Raw genomic sequence first — 22,009 nt, 5'->3', positions numbered from 1 at the left:
TATTTCATACCATTTTCTTTTGTCATGATTGCTACCTTACTCTATGTTTAGAAGTGTAAAACCGTTGGAAGCTCAGGAGCCACCCTATAGAGCTTGCCAACCACTCTTAGAGATAAATACATTGCTCATCTTATAGTGTCCGTTGTAGTGGAATTTCTGTTTGCTGGGCTCATCAGAAAGTTAATGTGTGTATTTTACAGAGATATGACATGAGTATAAAAAAGTCCTAAAGTCAGTATCTTACAACTTAGAGCTCTTTTGTCCTATGACAAGTGAAGCATTTCTGCTTAGATATCAAATGCACACTACATTACTTGACTTTAAAATGGAGGCAAGAAGGATGGAACTCCTGCCTTCCTGTAATTTACATTAAATGGTGAATTCCTAATCAAAACACCTTTGCAATATTAAGAAAGCTTTGCAACTATCAGGATTGTATAAATTAATGGGACCATTTAAGGAAGCTTCTGTAGATTAAAAGAGAAAGGAAATAGTCTACTCTCTTTGCTTTACAGACTTTATTAACAAAATGGCTTGATTCTAGCCAGGCTCTCATGCTATCTGTGTTTGTTTACACTATATAGATGAAAAAAATAGACCCTGTATCTCTGTGTGAGGAGTTTTTCACAGGTAGCTAATTGATTGGCTTGAACTGCCCCAAAAGGAGTTTTTATTATCTATTCTTTATGGAGCCATCTATTCCATCTGAAAAGAAAATACATGCTAAAGTTGTGCTAGCAAAAAAAGGGTCTAAAAATGTTCAGGGACTTACTTTCACTATTTTTACAGGAAGAGTAAAGATGAATAGTGAGGAATTATCTGCACAATTCCCTGGGTGTTCATTTGAAACAATCATGTGCATGGTTTTGAGTTGGTATCTCACAGCTGTGATTAGCTTGCGCATGGAGAGCTAACAGACTGCAAAATGAGATCTTTGCAAAATACAGATGTTTGGCTGAATTATGCCTTTATAGCATGACATACACATGTCTCCCAGATGATTGACATGAATCCATGCACGTTTTTCAGTTCCTACAGTGTTCAACTGAGATTTTTTTTTTCAGCTTTTATTTTCATGCAAATCTCCAAGAGAAGGAATGAGTAGACAAAGAAAAATGAAAATCTTATTTCCTTGCAATCATTTGAGAAGAATAAATCAACTTAGGAAGTACCTATAAAAGCCTGTGATTTCCTTTCTAAAACCTAGTACCAGTTTTATGCTGGTAAGGAGTCATTTTTTTTTTTTTAAAGAATAGAATGAAAATTGGTGGGGGAAGCAGTATACTTTCTATAAGGTGGCAATAAAATATTTTCAGTTTAATTGCTTCTTTTTATTTGTTTTTCCTTCCTTGAGACAGGGTTGCTCTATGTAGGGTTGGTTGCCCTGGACTCACTTTATAGACCAGGCTAGCCTTGAGCTCATAGAGACCTGCTTGCCTCTTCTTCCCAGAGTGCTGGGACTACGGGTGTATACCACTGCACCTGGCTTAATTGTTTCTTTAGTCACTCGTTCTGTTTTTTCTCTGCTTGCTTTTCACTTGTGCATGGGTTTGTTTGTTTGTTTGTTTGTTTATTTATCTATCTAACCCTTTGTAGTACCTTCATGATCATAGGCTTTATGGAAGATAGATTTTTAAACTGAGTTGCTATAATTCAACTTGTTATACGGGCTTTATACTGTTCAAGAAGAAGTTATGTTTCCATTAGCATGCCCATACAAGCTCAAATGTCATGAAAGGACAAATTGGATCCTTTTACTAAATTCCACTCCCTCGCTGTCCCATAGGCATTGGTTCTCAATGCTGCTACACTAAAGTTATTTGACATCTGTTTACCAATCCTTAGGTTTTAGAATAAAGGTCCATTTGACATGGTTTTTGTTTGATTTCCCCTGTAATTCACCCTTTCCTCTTCTGACCTCAGGCCAGTGTGACTTTTTTACACTTTTCCCCAACTTTTGGTTTTCTCTGGAAAACTACATTTTGTTTTCTATGGAGTAGTTTCCATTAACTTATACCACACCCCAAGATGCCCTCTTATAGAATGCCTTGATTGTAGGTCCGTAGGAACAGAGGCCAGAGGCTGTTGTATCTGAGCAGAGTCTTCAAAACTGGTTCCAGCCCCTCATACCAAGGCTGGGAAGACTGAGCAAGCTCACAAAACAGCTAAGGCTAGAACCCCTTTAGAACCAAAGCTCTTTGTAAGTCTCAGTCTGCTCCATCACTAAGGAGGCAGCAGCACTGCAGCCAGCATCCTGTCTCAGGTTGCTGTGGTTCCCAGCCTCAGTCTCCTTGTCTTTATTGCTCTTTTCAGTTTAAAGACACATCTCTTTACCAAGAATGTCTCCCCACTTCAGCTTCAGCAGATGTAAGACGATAGTATTTTCAAGACTATTAATGAATTTTGGAGAGAGAGTAAGGGATGCAGATATCCAAACTGATATAAATCAAAACCACACTTCTAAATTAGATTGTAAGAAAATTTGTTGGAAATTGCCAGCTCCATAGATTTGCAAATAATAGCAGCAACAAACAACCTGGTAATCTCATGCTGGCTAACCAGACAGCTGTAATAAAAATCTGAATTTTTACAGTTGACACAGTGCTGCTTTTGAACTTCACAGCAAGATTATTACATTTTTCAGGACAGAGATTTAGTAGCTTTGAATTAGTGATGGAGAAAAACCTCAAAGGTTAATTAAATTCGATTAAATCACTTCTCCAAATGGACATGTCTTCTTGTAGAACTGAACTGACCTTGCTTCTAGGTCCAAAAGTTTGAACCTAGGCCTTCACTAGAAAGCTGACATGCTCAGTGCTTTGCGGAGTATGCTGGGATTTCCTATCCGAGACACTCCAGACTGTACCTTCTAAGCAAAGAAGACTAAAACCTGAAGCAGCATTCTTGGTGATAATATTTCATTATGAGGATACCAATTCTTGCTGGTATATCAGATTCCAGATTGAGGGGTAAAAAAAAAAAAATGGCTGTGTTCCTTTGAAAGTACTAAACAAACAGTATTCAAAAAGCCAGTCTGGGAAACAGTTCCCGAACAGTTCACCAGGTTGCACAACCTTTAGCCAAATAAAAGGGCTTATTATTGGCATCCCGTGGCATAATTGATTTCTTAATTATGCAAAAGTTGCTTTCATGGGTTTGATATATGCATTTATAGGCCAAGTTTGTGACTGAGAGGATTAAGATATTTACCTACCTCAACTGGGGCCCATACAAAATGCTCATTAATACTTCTTTCCAAATGCACGATGACGCAGCCCCCGCATCGATAAGATCATATTCCTTCAGACTTCAGAGTTTGGCTAGACAGAACAGTAATGAGGTATAATAATTGGGTATGTGACATTTTTACAGAGGATCAAAGTTTATTCTTGTTTCTGTATTCCCTTTGTCAGTTAATTGAGTCTAGTATACCCGTGCCAAGCACCATACTAAACACTGGACCTGCCCGTCCCCATGACCCTCAAGTGAGTTACCTTATGTTAAGAAACGGAGATGACTGGGCCCCAGCTAACTCTTAGACAGGGCCTGTGAAAAATGTATTTTTTTTAATAATAAGATTCTGATGTACACTGCTGATTAGCTGCCCTTGCCTTGCCTTGTTTCCTCTTTACATAACTTGAAAAGTAGACCATTCCAGATGCTTGTAAAAGCTTCTTTTTTTTTTTTTTTTTAAGGAAAAGAGAGAGATGGCTTTTTTTTTCAGATGACCTTTTCCATTTGCCTTATGATCATGAAGGTAGGAGAAGGGTGTGTTTCTGTGCTCAGTTGATGTGGACACGCGAGTCCTAAGCCTTCATTCTCTTTCTCTGGTTCCTCTCTACAGTTTCCTTTCAGCCTGCTTCAGGAATGAGCTTGTGGAGCCCCGGAGAGAAGCTCCAACCCGGCCTGACGTCTTCTTTAGACATTCCAACCCCCCAAACCGCTCAGTGTACCCATAGATTCCCCGTCTCTGTGCTCGAGCATGTGTGTTCTGTTGTGTTTCCCTGCGTGTGTTTGTGTGTGCGCATGCGTGCGTGTGTGCGCGTACACGCACCCAGCCCTCACAAACAGGACTTGAAGAGACTTTTGGCTCAGAGACCCAGCTGCTCAAAGGCACACACCCACTAGTGAGAGAATCTTTGAAGGGACTCAAAGTTTTACAAAGGAAAGATGCTTTCTGCACATTTTTGTATCTTTTGATCCTGCCTTGGTTGGACAGGAGCGTGTCTGTGAGCTTTCTATTGTTTTCCCAAGAGGGAGGGGGATCTGTTGGGGAGGGGGGAAGTCATTACACTGTTTATTGGAACCCTTTTCTGTTACCTTCTGTTGTGTTTCTAAAACTCATAATAAAGCTTTTGAGCAGGTCTCAAACCTAAGGTGTATTTTTAAGAAAACAAGAAAAAAAAATCTGTTATTGTCTGTGCCTAAGCAAACCTTGTTGACTTGAGACTTGGGCCCTTTGAATGCTGGCCACGGACAAATATTGCAAATAGTAACAGACCGAGGTTGTCGAGTATACTGGGGGCGGGGCTCTTGTTGATAAATTGCGTTATTCCTGTACTCTTTTCCTATGTAAGGAGAAAGTTCACTAGCGCTTTGCCGGGTCTGATCTCTGCGGCTGTACATTAGCATCTGCTATGGTAGTGGCCTTTGCACAGCAACCTAACTCTTCAATACTGTTGTTTAGATGCCAAGGCAGGTAAGCTACTTTGGTGGTGTTAATAGGAGATGAAACTACGCCAGGAATATTGCCCCGGGTACTTTTTTACCATTATCCAGTACCGGGAGAGTTCAAACCGTCTCCTCACTAAATCTATGATTAGTTTGTTTAATTGGCACTGCTGGCCCTCAACCCTTCCTACCATAAAACCAGGCAGATTTCTCCCTGCTATTCATGTGCATTTATCTGGCTAAATGATGCCTCAGCGCACAGGCATTAAAACCAATACTCCTAGGGTAGAATTCACAGAGAGCTAAGCAAGTGACCTTTCCAACTCAAAAAGAACTGACAGAATCTTTGAGAAACATCAACATCCCAGCCCCCTCCCCCACCCCAACCAAATCACCAGTGCTTCCTTCTGTGTCACCAAGACAAACAAGTTCTTGTGATTGAGGCTGTTGCTTTGTGGATGTGTGGTTTTAATTTTCAATAAACTTTTGCATCTTGGTTTATCTTGTAGTTTTTGTTTCTGTCTCTCTTACCTCTCCCCAGTTACACATCATCAGCGCTGCAAGTGCAATGTGTGGGTCTCAGTATCAAGAGTGAGAGGGCAGTCACTGTGGTGCTGTCTCTATTTTTTTTTGTGTTTTTATTTAAGATACTGTATCCTGGTTATCACTCTGAAAGTTGGTTGCAATGCCTAAAGGAACTTCAAACTGATTTTTAGCTCTGTGAGTGGTTATGTCCAAGGCATCTGAGTGAGTCTCGGATGCTGTTTTAAATCATCAAATTACTAAATTAACTTTAGGCTAAGTCCAAATGTATTAGATAATTAGATTTATATGCCATACGCTTTAGCAGTCATTTGGCCAGAAATCTAGAGTGGGGCCAACATCCTAAGTTTTTTGGTTTAAATTTTATGTGTTCTGAACTTTGTGTCATTGTAGTTAATATTTCAAAGGAAGTTTCTATAAATGCACCAAAGCGAATAACAGAGAAAAACATAAGACAAAAATATCTTGACATGAGATTAAAGTATATTAGTAAATTCAGATGCTCTTGCTATATTTCAGTTAGTAATTTTAAGTACTTAAGGAATTGGAGAATGTACTTAGATTTTTGACATCTCTTTCAGAAATATTTTTCTCTTTTAGGCAATTCTTATGTAAATTTTCCATGTACTTATAGTAACCTTTGTATACGTGTGTATATTTAAAAAGGTGGAATTTATTTCTGTATTATGGTTGGCCTTCTAAAGAACTCTTGGTGACCTTGGTCTTCAGAAGCAAAATTATCCACACATAGAGGCCACAGAGAGAGGAGCTCTTGGGAAATAGTTAGAAGAGGTATAATTATTGTTCTACACATTCCTGGGTTTGTTTTTTTTTTTTTTTTAATTTGTTTACCTTCTTCATATTCAGAGCGTCCTTCCTGGGTTTTTTGTTTGTTTGTTTGTTTGTTTACCTTCTTCATATCCAGAGCGTCCTTCCTCTTCACAGTTCCTTTCCCATTTCTATATTCAGCATTCTAGAAATGGCTTGGAAAATCCATTTGCCCAACATGTCATCAAATTCCAGTTAAGAGTTTTAATTAATATAATTAAATGATTTAAATCAAGAAAAAGGAGCAAATAAGTGTTTGGAAGGCCATGGGCATAAGTTGCAACTTATTATGAAGATTGCCCATCACTGCATAGACGTGAGAGGTAGAATCAAGCAGCCCAATTTCTGGTCCCAGATCACTTCAAAGCACAGGTAGCCCTGAAAATCTAAATTTTATTCTTAGCAAGGCATACAGAAAGTTTATGGCTTTAGAGTTAAGAACTGAGAATTGTGGACTTGGAACCAATAAAGTTGGTGGTAGAGAATTTGATAGCATGTGTAAGGACCTAGGTTTGGTCTCCAATGAAAAACAAGTGAAAGAAAACAACAACAAAAATCCTTTAACTTTGTTTTACTGATATCTTCTGTCAAAATTAGAACTACAGGAGACTTTCCTGTCTGTATCCCTATAATTCAGTTCCTAGTAGACTCTAGTAAGGATCTGCAGAAATGCCCCCAAGTGGAAACCATACTACATTTTCCTTCAAAGATCTGTTGTCATCACATTATTAGTTGTTTGTCTTTTGGTTGGAATGAGTGACAGGACAGAGAGGACAAGAAAGAAAATCAATCAGTGTGGCATAGCTTCTATTTTCATTGTAATTTGCCCTCTAAATTTGGCCGGGGGGGGGGGGAAACTGTTTACTGGAGAACCATGGTATTGCACTTGTAATGGCCAAAACGTTGCCTAATTTTCAGAGCCTTTGAGGTGGCTGTGACTTTACTATGGATCATAACTTTTCCTAATGTGTGATGCTGTCCATTTCAGACATTGTGCGGTTAGCAATAATGGCAGTGTCATGACCTTTGTCTTTGTGTCTGTAGAACCCACTTTTGTGTTCTCGTGGGTCCATTCAAGATTTGTGGCCCTTTTGACATTAATATCATCTTCTATATTTACTCCATTAATAATCTGTGTCAACTCTGGCCACTTCCTCCTATAAATTTCTAAGTTGGTACCTTCCATATGTTTGATCAAATCCTAGAGTATAAAGTGACCATTTGGGGCTTTAAGGGAAGCATAAAGGACCAAGATTCCTGAGTGTTTAGAATACACTGGACAATGTCCAGGACTCTCACATGATCTCATTCAGACCTCATAGACACTCTTGCACAGAGAGCCTAAAGCTTACTCTTAAGATTATAAGGCTCAGGTGACCCTTGGATCAAATGCTGCCACTTCATACATTCAGCTCCTATCCAGAAGATAACAGACATGTACATTCCTTCTCTGTGTGTCTGTTGTTTCTGGCCTATCTTCCTACAGTTAAGTTGAGTATAGTGAAAAACAGTGCATTAGCTAATAAGGTAGTAAAAAATATAATGACTACAAAGGAAATACGGTTTTAACAGGATGTAGAAGATAGTAATAAGTTATGATCCAAAGTCTATGGACAAATATAAAGTCTGAAAATGTATTTTTATCTTCCTAATTTTGGTTATTAATGGTATTAAATGTTGGCTATATGTTCAATTGCTTGGAGAGATGGATGGAAAAGAATGTGGAGTGTTTTCAAACTATAGATCCTATCTGCATCTGAATCTGAGTGGCTAGCTCCTAGCTACTTTCTGGCTTTCCTAGCCGGGTGTAGAAGCAGTAGCTGTTAGCACCTCCACACTGCCTTGCTCTGCGCTTCCCTGTACTGAGATATGGACTTACTGAGGCTTGTAGATTGATCTAGGATGCTCACAACCCACCAGGTTCCTCCATGTCGGTGGTATGGACTTAGAATTGCTTGGTAGCAGGAAGATTCCCTTCACATTGCCGTTGCTCCTAAGACAATGTACCTACCTTGCGTACATTATTTTAGTACATCAACAATTTCTTGATCCTGCACCTTTGTTGTCCACCATCATTTTGTTTCTAAAGGCATGTCGCAAAGTCAAAAGAAACAAAAGCCATGGGCTAGGTGCCAGGAGACTCATTTCTGTCCTTAACCCATGCACCTAGCAGTGTACACTCAGCATTTGAGCACCTTGCTCTCTTAGGGTTCCATATTTACTTCTTTTTCAAGTGATAATAGTAATCTGCTGATCATGTGCTTCTATGCTATGGCATGACATGCTCTGTAGTGGTGACAATCACCCAAACATGGACAAAAAGCAGCCAGGCAGCCTGAGGCATTTCATAACTGGGAGGATTTATTATTATACCTGTTTGTACCACTTTAAAAAGGCTAAAGAGAACCAAAATTAAACATTGTCGTAACTTTGCACAGTCATTCTGAGTCATGTAAATAACTGTAGCGTGCATTGCTTGCTTTACCCTGGCCCGTACTATGCACTTATATGGAAAGCAGGCTTCCTGCTCTCAGCAATTAAGGGGAATCCTACACATCTTCAAAAACCACCTAATGTACAAATATTTAAAGCCATATCTAAAATTTAATTTTTTTCAACATTGTACTGCATTTACTTGTAACTTGCATTCAGTTACAAAGCATTCAATATCAATATCCCTCACACAGAGAAATGCAAATTTGTCTATTATTATAAATATAGGAATATGGGCATTACTGAAAGAAGGCAAATGAGAACAAAATGAAACCTCTTCTTTGATGACTTCTAAAAGGGAACTTTTCCCTCCATAGGTCAGAAACAGCAGTCAAAGGAAAATCCTCACTCTAGTTTCTACTCACTGTAAATGGTCTCTACACTTAGCCCTTCAGTTTCTGTCTCAGTCCTATGAGGAAGGAAGGATTGCTATCCCATGACCCTCTCAAAAATGAAAACCATTAAAATTTACATTTCTTGCTACTCGCAGTGTAGACCATACAGCAAGGGTACAGAGCTGTCTCTGTAGTTTACATAGCTATGTTTTTTTTAATACAACTACTGTAAGTATGATTTATAGAAAGTCATCACTACCATGGCTTAGGTTCAAAGGTTCTCCTACAAAGAAGAGTTGTTTGCATGGACTGTGTCCCCTCTCAGCTCATAAACTCAGCTAAGGAAGTATATGTTATACCTAAGGGGGTTCTGTGGGACAGCAGGGAATGCTGTCAAATGCCTCGGATGATTTGTTCTTTCAGATATTTGCTGTGCACCCCAAATGCCCTGGAACGCTCTTGTAAATGGAAGGCCCCAGTTGCAAATTGAGTTTAGTGTCTTCCTGTATTTTATCAGCCTTGTGTTCTTTGCTCAGTTTTTTTTTTCTCTCTCTCTCCTTACTGGTTTTTGAGACTTATTTAAGCTGAAAACCAAGAGAGAGAAAGAAGATGGAGGAAACAATAAAAGAAAAGAGGTGTGTAAATTTTCCCTCTCACAAATGAGGTATTAAATACTCTACTGTGTATAGTCCAGAAAATAGTGATTTTTACGATAATTTCAGAGTCTCTCCCAGGGAGGAGAGTGTTGCGTGGATGGGGAAGGACTGACTCTAGGCCATTAATTATGAGGAACATCTGGCGCGAACATAGTTCTAGGCTGTGTCTTAATCCAGCACCTGTTGGCAATGACTGGCCCTGCTTCTCCGTGTGCCGTGTTGACCATCCTCCCCCCTGTTTGTGTTCCCAGGACCTCGATGCAGTCTCAGTCTTCCTATGGTAACAGCTCCCCACCTCTGAACAAAATGAACAGCATGAACAAGCTGCCTTCCGTGAGCCAGCTTATCAATCCACAGCAGCGCAACGCCCTCACCCCCACCACCATGCCCGAGGGCATGGGAGCCAACAGTAAGCACATCTCCCTTCAGTTGCCAAAGGATGGACGGGGCTAGAATGGGAGGAGCATCCTTTAGGGCGGCAAGACCACCATTCCCTAAACTAAGTACCACCAAGGCACGGTGGACAGAGGAGACCACAGCCAGCTGAGCTGGCTTTCACAGTTAGCCCCTCATTCTTGAGTTATGGACTTCATCACAAAATACCCTAGTCGAGATAGATGTGGGGTTAGGGTGTTCTCTGTAGGGATAAAGAGCTCTGAGACAGGAACAGTTCGCTTCCTGCCAGCCTGGACAGGGGGTTGCGGGGGACCTCCACACCACTCTGACACAGCTTAAAATAAGTGTGTCTGATGCGAGGGAAGTAGTGTGGTGTGCTAGGCTGAAAGGGTGAGGATGCTGATGCTTGCCTGGATTCTTGCGAGAGTCCCTGTGCAACTGCAGACTGGTCAGTTCTCTGGTCTTATGTTCTGTCTCTAACATGATTTACTCCAGACATTTGGCATTTTACGTGTCTCTGGCTTTGTAGTCTTCCTTCATTTTCATACACAATAATAAGCAGGGGATCGATCTATAAAGTGGTTTCTTCCTTGCTTCTGCACACACACACACACACACACACACACACACACACACACACACACACACACACCACAGTCCTCATAGTAACTAAGTGTACAAATAAATTGAGTCTGAATAAGTGGATCAAAATTGGCATATAGCCAATGAGCAGGTTTACCTTGTCTATTGCAAGTAAGCCTAGCAAAAGGGACACAGAGACTTAAATGAAACAAAGACTAGGAAAAATGAAGGGTAAACAGCATCTTCAGGGATGGAGAAGATGGAACACTGTATAGGTCCTAGAATCCCTACTCTATGAAAAAAACAAGACGTAACATCTGGCCCTTCAAAACTCCTAAATATTGTCAACAAACCTTTCTATTTCACTGTCTTTGGAAAGCCTAGCCTGTCTGAAAGAAGCTAAGAGAGCCTGAGATTGTGTCTGTGGCCCAGCAGCCCATGTACAGTTTTCAGTGCCATAGCCTGACAGCAGGAACTTTATAACAGGCTGCTCTCTCACCGTGGTGATGTACCCTCAGGTCCCCCAACATGATAGTGAAAGGAGAAGCCATTTGATTTTATTTTCTCTCTTGTGACAAAGTTTAAAATCCCTAGCTTGTTCTAGGAACAAGATAATGGTAACGTGATAGTCACATTTCACATTTATAGACATTTCAATTCACTTACGTGATATGCGTAGTGCACAGTTCTCCTCTGAGGCACTCAGGCAAGTCTGAGGAGAGCCCATGTAGATTCCCTAGGGTTGTGTTTTGCAGCTGGCTACCTCACAGCAGGGATCCCCAAGCGACTCCTCTAGTTACTAAAGTAGAAATGAATTATTTTCTCATTTTCTAGATTTTGTTTTTTGCTTTTTGACCAGAAAGCTAAATTTATTTCACACATTTTATTATTACTAAGCCTTTGGGGAGGGGCAGGGGCTGCAGGGGGGAAATGTAAATAAATGCTTGCTGCTCACGGTTTTGAAAAATGCCCAAAGTATTGGTGACACTGGCAAATTCAAGTGGATTGAACAACAGAGTAAGAACAAGAATATGCAAAGAAAGATTTACAATCCTGAGCTGTAGTTTTTTTCCTTTCTAAGCATAAAGTTCCCAAAGCAATACTGTAGTAAATCCTCCTGTTTCCAGATAGATCTTGTTCACGTGTGTTTGTCCACATTTCTCTCAGGATAAGTTTTTGGGCATTTGCTGTATCAAGAAGTCTGCTGTGCCTGTGGGGTATAGAAACATAGAGGTAATCTCCACGCTGTAGGAGATAAGTGTAGTGAGAGAAACCAAATTCCACCCATTTGGAGCAGTATAAGTAAAAATATATCAACTTAAAAGAAGAAAAAAAAAAAGAAAAAAAAAACCAAGTAGAAGAAAAGGTTAGGAAGAGAGGCCTGGGAGTATAACAGTTCAGAAATCTGTAACTAACTTGGAGTTTTGATTCTCTTCTGTTGGATTAGGCATAGAATGTGTGAAGGGATATGGGGAGGTTAGATCATTACCCCCCTGCCCCCCCCTCCCCCGCAAACAGCAACCAAACTCATAGCTTTTTGGTATTATTCAGCAAGTCAAGCTAGCACACTGGGACGCTGGGGCACGATAATCTAGTAACCTTCTCTATTCCTCCTGCTTCCGTTCAGTTCCTATGATGGGCACTCACATGCCAATGGCTGGAGACATGAATGGACTCAGCCCCACCCAAGCCCTCCCTCCCCCACTCTCCATGCCATCCACCTCCCACTGCACACCCCCACCTCCGTACCCCACAGATTGCAGCATCGTCAGGTGAGTGCGCAGCATGTGCTCCTGGGGCTGGTCCTAAGCATCTGTGGGTGGAGGGGTTAGACACTGGCAAAGATGATGAAGAAAGAACACAGCCTCTTGATTTAAGGACACAGAGACTGATCGCTAGGGTGGTCAGCATAGCTCTATCGCGAACCCCTCCAACCAGGGTGAGGAAAGGTGAAATTATATGCACACAGGTTTCAGACCTGGTTCTTGGCCTTCGTTTAGTGCCTTTTCCTCCCTCCTGTTTTTACAGGTCAACTGTGGCCCGTGAATTGGTGCTCAGGGCTGGGTTTCCCCCAGAGGGTTATAGGATGGCTGTCCTGCTCCTCTTCCTGCTCTATGGGCCTCACAGCTCTCAGCCACCAAGGGACCTAATTTTGGAGTTGGATGTCTATTAAAATGTATTAATATTTGCAAAAATGTGAAATTTGAAGAAGGGTCTGCCACTCTGCTGGGGAACGGGGACACTCCAGGAAACGGGGTTACATGTTGACAGAAGATAACAAAGCCTAAAGGGTGTTCCTCACCCAGGCACATGTAGCTCCGTGTTTTCTGTTAATTGTAAGTCCTCTGCTTCCAGGGAAGCATGTTTCGTCCCTTTGGCTGCTGGTAGTGTATGCTTTGTCCATGTGCAGTTTTAGCCAAAGAGATAGTGGAGTACATGGCTTAGCTCAGCAGACATTGGCCCTGGGATGATAGTGACATCACCAACCTTAGGCTAGCATCCCAAAGAAGAATATCCGTGTCTTAAGAACACATATCAAAAAGTATAGATGATCTTCTGGAGTCCTAGACTATAAATTTTCACTACCTAAAACATTCTAAGAAACCCTCAAGCACAAAGCAGTAAATAAAGAGGTTCTCAATTTGATGTGGTCCAGGAGGCAAGAGGAGTGGGCACCTGATCACTGGACCTTTCAACCTCCCCCTCACCTCCCACCACCCCACTCCCCCCACAATGGCCCCTGCTGCATTTGCATAAATCCTTAGGATGCCTCAGATCACCACCTGAAAAGTCACCACCTTCCAAATGCTTAGACTCGATTTTGTTGTCAGTTTGCCAACAGTCCGAGTTTCTAACTATTCCTCAGATGTCACATGCTTCCTTCGCCCACCAGTCTCTTACGCAGGGCATCCAAGGGCAAAAGGTCGGGTTTTCCTTTATCTGGCCAATGCAGTTGGGGTGAACTTTCGTTTTCTGTTTCCTCCTTCCTCTTCCCGTCTCCCTCTGCAGTTTCTTAGCAAGGTTGGGCTGTTCATCCTGTGTGGACTATTTCACGACCCAGGGGCTGACCACCATCTATCAGATTGAGCATTACTCCATGGATGTAAGTAACTGTTAGACTTCTCTCGTGAGAGAAAATTCTTCATTTTCTTCCTCTGGTACCTATGCCTCAGAGTTCCATCCATGCTAGTTTTAGATTTTTGTTTTGGTCACCTTTCTAATCCTCAATTCTGATGGAGCCCATGACCCTGTCCAGAAGGGTTCTCCAGGTTAGAAGCGCAGCAGTCAGGACCTCTGGTCCTTCGGTTGTAGCCTCTTGCACCCACCTGCGTGCAGATTGAAAAGTAAAATACTTAATTCATGCAATCAAGAAAATTTAGGCTCAAGACAGGTGGCTGACAGCCAAGCAATTTGAAGGCTGAAGCAGGGCATGGCTTGGAGGGTGGGAGGGGTCACTTCAGCTCAGAAGTTTGAATCCTGCTTCATCAACATAGCGAACCTTACTCAAGATTGGTTAAAAATGTTCTGAATAGTCTGTTTAAATCATCAGGCAGGAGAGCAGAAAGGACATAGTGTGAGTCCCATTTAAGTGTACAGAGAAATGACAAAATTGTCATTGGCCATAGTGAGTAGACGGTGGCATGACAAAGCGATGCCTGGCTGTAAATCTCCAGCTGTGACCCTATTCGCTAGCCCTTTTCCACCTCTTCTTAAAGTCAGGGCTTTAAGGGTGAGTCAACTGTCCCTTTCACTACTGTACGATCCTCCATTCAGTTGTAAGACTGTCTGCCCAGCTCCCTGCCCCTATCATCAGGATAACCCCTGGCCATGAGTTCAAGTCCTGGGCATGAATTTTTAGAAGCAAAGACATTTGAGGCTGTTACCTTGCCTCTCAGGGCCTCAGCTAATGCAATTGACTTAGAACTAATCTGTCCCTTCCAACTCTGATATTCTTTGACATAAGCTGCATGTGATGGAACGCTCTTCCGCTTGCCACTCCATTTCTGAACTTCTGCATTTGTGGGAGCTGCTCTGTTTGCGTTTTCAGCAACCTGCTCCTCCTCGGTCCTCCTCTTTCTACGGCTTTCTTTGGCATTTGCGATCGTCTGCTCTAGTTTCCAGGTGGCACTTTGGACCTATGGGAAGAGATGGGAGCCTCTGCCTCTGCTGCTGCTTGTAGCGGGGACTTCCTTCCCCTCCTTGAGCACCGATGCTAGAGATGCCTCTGCAGCATGAGGGCCCCAGCCCCATAGCGATCAGTATATACCATGCTGCCCCTCACCCATCCCTCCCCACTCCAGAAGTCACCTCCGGTGCTTCCTTGAAAGAGCATATCCTAGGCTAAAAAACTATAGAGAAAGCTTTAAGAATAAATTCTGACAGGACTTAGATAGCTTTAAAACTCACTTCTGTCCGCTGGTTAAAAACAGAGTGTCCCTGTATTTGAGAAACACTTGTAGTGGGGTCCTACGTGGTAGAATCGGAAGTCTGCTCCTTCCCCTATGACTTTTTATAATACTTAATTTAATACGTGTAGATGTTTCCCCCTGGGAGAGGGCTAGGATTCTTCTGCAGCCGTTAGAATGCAGAGGCGCTTTGCACAAACCATTTGCTGCTGGTGTTGCCTTGTGAGTGGCGCTGAGAGCACAGAGTCCTGGGCTCGTTCAGAGTTTCAGAAGAATAAAGGATCCAAGAAGCAAAAGAGCATACTAACTCGATCTACGTGTGGATCGCCTTCTTTCTGAGGCTTTCTTCTGCTGCGGAAGACGTTAGATTAGCTGCCATGGCCCGAAAGCCCATATAATGGGGCGGCGTGACAGCCAGTGGCAGATTTCTAAGTTGGGAAGTGTTGGAAAGCTGTTCGGTTTTCTCATCTTCCCCTTGACGTCTTCCTGGAAACAGATACCTCATGTGTCTTTGCAGCGGTCCATTATTTTAGTGCCCCTTTCTGGTAGAGAGACGAGGAAACACATTGGGTGTCTTTAGATGTAAAGCTGAATTCCTAATATAAATGATAAACATTACGACGTGTGTTTTTTTATAGTGTATACAAGACTATCATAGCCACACTGGTCTATGAGCCTGTAGTATCTAGAATGTAAGACGGGCAATTGCACGCGATGCAGATAAGTAGGAAACTAAGATCAGATTGCCATCTGCAATGCTGCTTGCTGCCTGCCACGCTGCTTCACTGAACTGTGAGATAGATTAAAAAAAAAACCACCAAAAATTTACACCAATACATACAAGACATACCTACTTACTATTGACCCTACTGGAAAGGCCTCTTGTCCCTCCCACAATGCGTACATACAACGGCTGTACATTTTAGTGTATTTTATTCACACACTATGAGATAGTTTTAGGCTAAAAACTCTTCCTGACCTCACAGCGTCTTCTCCTTGTGACATAACTTCAAGGCATGACAACCTAATCTTCAGGTTTTTTTTCTATCAGTAGAACAGGTATAATAACGCCCAGCACTGATCTCACGATTCAATCGAATTATGAACATAAATTAATCAGTTTGGTGCTCAGCACTTAAGGAACTCAGCCCCGCTTAGAAGTCTTACCTTCTCCCTTCTTCCCCCATAGAACGGAATCATGAAGAATCTTACATTTCTTCTTGAGATTTTTGCCCTTTTACTTAACTATTATCTACACTATTTTATACTTGGAGAAACTGAGGCCAGTGGAGAACAAGCGAGTTGTTGTCCACAGCAGAGGAGACAGCAGCAGGACTGAACCTTGTGTTCTTAGTAATAGAACGCATTGAAGACTGTCAGAAGGCTAGTTTGATTTGCCAAGTCAGTGATAAAAAGTTGAATGTAACTTTAGCCAAAAAACCACCAGAGAGTGAAAAAAAAAATAGCTTTCAATAAAAGTCTAGGTGTCTGGCTCTAACGCCCGGCCTCCTCCCTGTTGCACAGGATTTGGCAAGTCTGAAGATCCCCGAGCAGTTCCGACATGCCATCTGGAAGGGTATCCTGGACCACAGGCAGCTGCATGACTTCTCCTCGCCTCCCCATCTCCTGAGGACCCCAAGCGGTGCCTCTACAGTCAGCGTGGGCTCCAGCGAGACCCGGGGTGAACGCGTGATTGACGCCGTGCGCTTTACCCTCCGCCAGACCATCTCTTTCCCACCCCGCGATGAGTGGAATGACTTCAACTTTGACATGGATTCTCGCCGCAACAAACAGCAGCGCATCAAAGAGGAAGGAGAATGAATGAGAGTCCCATCGCGCCTGGGCTCTTCCTGTCTTCTTCCACCTCCTGGCCCCAATAGGGCAGACCTGCTCATTCTTGCTAGCTCTTCTCCTTCTCCTTCTCAGTCTGGTCTCTAAAGGGACGGAGAAATAAGATGCTACCTGTTACCTAATGTTTGACCTGTCCTCTGATTCCGATTCTGGCTTTAAGCCTTCAAAACTCTTGCTTACAGGACGCGTTAACATTGCTAGATAGACGTTAGCAAAGAAGCAGCTGGCCTCTTTAAGCAGCGGAGATCTCTCATTGACTTTTATAAAGCATTTTCAGCCTTATAGTCTAAGACTATACATATAAATATATAAATATACAATATATATTTTGGGTGGGGGCACTGAGTATTGTTTAAATGTAATTTAATGGAAATTGAGTTGCACTTACCAACCTTCTTTGAAATTTGCTTGTTTTTGTTGGCTGATCTGTACCCCTTTCTCAGGGGTATCATGTATGGTGACAGACCTCTGGAGTCGAATGATGTAATGATGATGTATGTATAGGTCCTCTCTGTTCTTTGGATGTTCAGCATTTAGCACATCAAACCTGTGGATGCATGCAGTGTGTTTACCATTGCTTACTATGAGGTAAAGCTGTATATATGTATACAGTTTTCCCTGTCATATTTTAATGTTACTGGTGTCCACTCCAATTAGGTGGGGTTCACTCTGTGGGTATTACAAGCAAAAAATTATGTTTGCTTTGTCACACACAATAGGAGAGGACATCTCCTCTTGCTTTTGTTTGAGAATGAGAAATGCAGGTGTTTTTTTGTTTTTTCCTGAAAATTCTTAAATGGGCCAAGTCAGCTATTCCAAACATTTGATGGGAGGTAGGCAAATATAGCAATAGTCCCTTGAAATGAAAAGCTCAGCATCCTAGTATTTCTTAGGAAAACATTTGCTGCCATTAGAGTAACCCTAAAACTACATTTTACTACTAGATTGACCAAGTACAATGGCGCATTTGGCTGCTCTTGTGAGAATTTGGGCAAACTAGTCAGGATGAATGTAATTTGTCTAATTTTTACAGGGAGCTGTAATGTGTATTAGGGATATTCAGGAATAACAAGAATGAGTCAGAAATAACAAATCTCCACTAAGAAAAGAAGAGAAAGCTATCCCACCAAATTCTGAATTTAAATTCCTTTTGAAGCATGGAGTGTGATACAAGGGAAATATACCTTTTAAAGACTTTCCTAACTATAAGTCGTAGTTTATCTCTCTTCGAGGTCTAAAATAAGAGCAGGGGTTTGGAAAATACAAACTTAAGGATGCAGTTTTCATGTGGCACTACTGTTATTTTCCTCTTGGTCCTCAAAGCCCAAGTGCTTTAGAAAGCAGATAGAAGACCCAGTTTTCCACCCGATTCCTTTGGGGCTATGTATAGACCAAGGAATGTCCACAAATGAAAGACAAACCTTCCCACTGAAGGTGTTTAAAGATTTGTGTTACACCTTGTGAAGGCAGGTAGCAACTGTGTTGCCCCTACATGCCTTGGAAACATTTTGAGGCAAATATGGTTTTTCCCAGTCTAAAACATGTGCTGTGTATGTGCTAATGAGCTCTACAATCCTCTCGTGCATTTTGGTAAAGGACTGTCATTGCACACAAGCTCTCATTTTTATCTTAAAGTGCAAATGGGCTAATATGCCTTGGAAATGTAATGTATGGATTTTGCCAGAAAAAAATCATATATATATATATATATATATATATATATATATATATATATATAGTGTGTGTGTGTGTGTGTGTGTGTGTGTGTATGAAATTGCATACTTTGCTGTTTTTCTTTGTTATGGTTTTCTCTTTGGGATAGTTGGGTTTTCCAGAACCACGGATGAAACATTTTTGTTGATGTTTTTATATTTTTGCAGAAACACCATTTAGTGAGACTACAATGTCAAATAAGGCAAGATACCTTAATTGTAAGATGGGGGGTGGGGGAGGGAAAGTTGTTTTTTTAATTTTTTAAAAAAAATTTTGTATGCTAAAGAGAATGAGTCCTTAATTTCAACATTTTGTTGTGTTTCAATAATGATAAGCATTGTTAATTTTTGTAACCAGCTCACAGCTTTGCAAACTCAATAGGTGGAGCATGAAGCTGTGTCTTGGCCTTATTAGGAAGACAAAAGGCTTCCTGTGTGTTTTGAGTATTTGGGCTGTTTCAGCAATGTTAAGGTGGCACTGGGGACTCTGAGGCATTTCAGCACTGTCAAGATGGCACTGGGGACTCTGAGTTTCCCATCCTGTATCCAAAGATTTTGGCACTAGCCTTTGCCATAGTAGGCACAGTTCCTCTCCTCACACTGGTATTGGGTGTGTGAGCAGCCAGAGCTGCTGAGAGAAAGCTTGGAGAGCAGACATCTGTTCTGTGCCTCTTACTGGAGAATGAGATTCCTTTGCTTGGTGATGAAGCAACCAGGGTAGAAAGCAGGATTCTCTCCAGTAATCCAGTTAGCTTTGGCTTTCTTGATATTCACCCCCAAATACTTGTGTGGGGTGTTGACTATGAGAGATGTGTGGGTTTTTTATTTTTATAATTGTATAAAATTAAGCAAATGTCAAATGTTTTATATACTTTATTAATGGTTTTTTTTCAAAAGGTACTTTCTTATAGACATGATACTTTTTTTTTTTTTACAGCTTCCATTGCTTGTCTTTTGGTATTTTTGTGTTGTGGGCTGTGGTGAGCCAGAGGCAAATCTATAAGCCACTTTTGTTTGCCAGGACATGCAATAAAATTTAAAAATAAATGAAAATACATTTTGAGAAATTATGTTAATGTGTGTGTCTACTATATATTTGTTTTTCCTTTTTACCTCTAGGCTTATTTCTCTTGGTGTGGAAGGGAAAGAAATACTTCAATCGAGGTGAAAAAGTTTGTTGTCCAAATGGAGACTAGACTACAGTGTGTCCTAATTTCATTTTGTGACTTGGTTTTTTTTTAATTGAAAATAAATGTCTCTATATACCATATTCTGACCATACACACCATGTTTCCTCTCCCTCATGTCCTTCCAGATCACCCTCCTCCAAATCCACACCATATTTCCTTTCTCTCTCTCTCTCTCTCTTTAGAAAACAAGCAAAAATTCTGAGACCTATAACCAAACATTACACAGAGCTTAGGGAGTTTTGCAGAAGGACAAGTGGAAGAATCGAAGGGCCTAGAGAGGGCAAGAACTCTACAAGAAGACCAACAGATCTAACTAACCTAGGCCCATGGACACTTACGGAGATGGAAGTACCCACCAAAGAGCAGGCATGGACTAGACCTAGGACCCCAGCACATATGTAACTGATGGGCAGCTTGGTCTTCATGTGGGTCTCCCAACAAGTGGAACAGGGGCTGTCTCTGGCATGGACTTTGTTGCCTGCTTTTAGATAACCTACCACTAGCTGGGCTGCCTTGCCTGGCCTCAGGGGAAGAGGATGTGCTTAGTTCTGAAATTACTGGATACACAGTATCCAGTGGTGGGTTGGTAAGGGTGTGGCCTTTCTTTTTCTGAGGAAAAGAGAAGGGAGGAAAGGGGAAGAGGGTAGGAGGGCAGCACTGGGAAGAGAGGAAGGAGGGGATGCTTTCGGGATGTAAATTAGATTTAAACAAAATCAGACAAAATGTGAAGAGACAACTGACATACAGAAAACCCATAAAAACACAAAATTCAAAATGATAACATATACACCAAAACATGTAAGGTTTAAAGGGGGCGGCGGGGAAGCCCAGACAAAGCACTAGGAAACAAACAAAAGTCTCTGAAAATATCACTGAGTTTGTATTGAGTTGGCAGTCTTCTGCTAGGCATGCAGTCTGCCCTTAAATGTGCTTTGTATACCCAATGAGACTTCGTTAGAGAAAACAAATTTTTCCTTTGTAAGGTGTTGTCAATTGGAGGGTAAAGGTGGGATATGGTAACCATCATCCCCTCTCAGTGCTGGGACCCTATCTGGCTTGGACATGTGCAGTCCTTGTGCATGCTGCAACAGGCTCTCTGAGTTCATATGTGCATCAGTCCTGTTGTGTCTGGAAGACACCAAGGAAATGGTGTCTCCTACAATCACTCTGCCTTCTCATCCCTGAGCTCTGAGGGACAAGGTTTCGTGGCGGCATCCCATTTAGACTTCCAAGGTCTCTCATTCCCTGAACATAGTTCATCTGTGAGTCTCTATAGTTTCTTCTACTAGAGAAGGAAGCTTCTCTGATGATGGCTGAGCAAGAATATGTTCTAATTTTGCCTATATGACCATCCCATGATGCTTATAAACAGTCCCATAATCACTGGAAGAGTAATGTGTGGATCACCCTGGGTATGTGGGGAGACGCATTTCAGATAGTGACCCCTGGGTGGGACAGTCCAGGCAATGCCTTTCCGTTAGGCACACAGTACCATAAACGACCTCTAACAAAACGCTCTACTAATTGTTATTAAATGGAAAACTTTATCCTCTCGTAGACTGACCTAGGGTGGCATGAAAAATAATACCTAAAATACACCAAGAACTTTGCCGACTTATAATATACCAAGGACCTATAATATACCAAAATTTGTTATGTCAAGGAATATAAAATTGTGAAAACAAAAATATATATTCTGAAAACAAAAAGTGTATAGGGAAGGTGTTAGTGGTGATACCTCAGCAATATGGCTGTGCAAATGAGACCTGAACGTGGGTAGCACCAATAGACATGGTAACAGGGAGGGGGAAATCTCATTAGACAAAGAACTGCCTGCAACTAAAGAATGCCGAGAGCAAGAAAATTAGTCTTCCTCAGTGATGGGTCCCTACATTGGTTATCCAATTCCAATTGGTCAGCCCCGAAATCACATATTTAAGCAACACTGCATGGGCTCAGCTGGCTATATATATCTATTTGTGCTGTGTGTGTGTGTGTGTGTGTGTGTTTGTATGTGTGTGTGTCTATAGGTATATAAAATATAGGACATATATAACAATAACACAAAAAGAGGTCATGAATTTGAGAAGAAGTAAGAGGGCATGGAAGGGGCTGAAGAGAGCAAAGAGACGGGCTGATGGTGTAATTATACTATAACTTTTAAAAATTACTAATGTGTGAAAAATAGAGATAGTTAAAGCCAGAAAAGAATGAAAGATGAGAGCTCTTGGTATCACTTGCATCACATTAACTGTTTTGGGGCCTAATTTGAAATAAATACACTAGAGTTAACTAAAATTTTCTTAAGATGTTTGGGGCGCAAGGCCGTACTTTAGCTTTAAGTGC

At 41.5% G+C, this 22,009-nt stretch overlaps 1 protein-coding gene across 5 annotated transcripts in view; it reads left to right on the top strand.

The window, feature by feature from the left end:
- TP63 (tumor protein p63) overlaps positions 1 to 19,743 on the top strand; it is a 94,477-nt gene extending 74,734 nt beyond the window's left edge. For 2 of the 5 annotated variants that reach the window (XM_084802535.1, XM_084802534.1), the window contains exons 9-12: positions 9,778 to 9,935; positions 12,132 to 12,276; positions 13,514 to 13,607; positions 16,435 to 19,743. In XM_084802535.1, coding sequence (XP_084658661.1) covers positions 9,778 to 9,935; positions 12,132 to 12,276; positions 13,514 to 13,607; positions 16,435 to 16,731 — 694 coding nt within the window. In that variant the 3' untranslated portion in view covers positions 16,732 to 19,743. Of the gene's footprint in view, positions 1 to 3,844; positions 4,242 to 9,777; positions 9,936 to 12,131; positions 12,277 to 13,513; positions 13,608 to 16,434 lie in introns of those variants that run through there. The other 3 variants (XM_084802538.1, XM_084802537.1, XM_084802536.1) reach the window with 2 other exon arrangements.
- The last annotated feature ends 2,266 nt before the right edge of the window (positions 19,744 to 22,009 follow it).

The sequence above is a fragment of the Acomys minous genome (assembly GCF_964271855.1).
Source record: "Acomys minous genome assembly, chromosome: 11".
NCBI lineage: Eukaryota > Metazoa > Chordata > Mammalia > Rodentia > Muridae > Acomys > Acomys minous.
The sequence above is the reverse complement of the archived record's forward strand: the minus strand, read 5'-3'. Positions and strand labels throughout refer to the sequence as shown.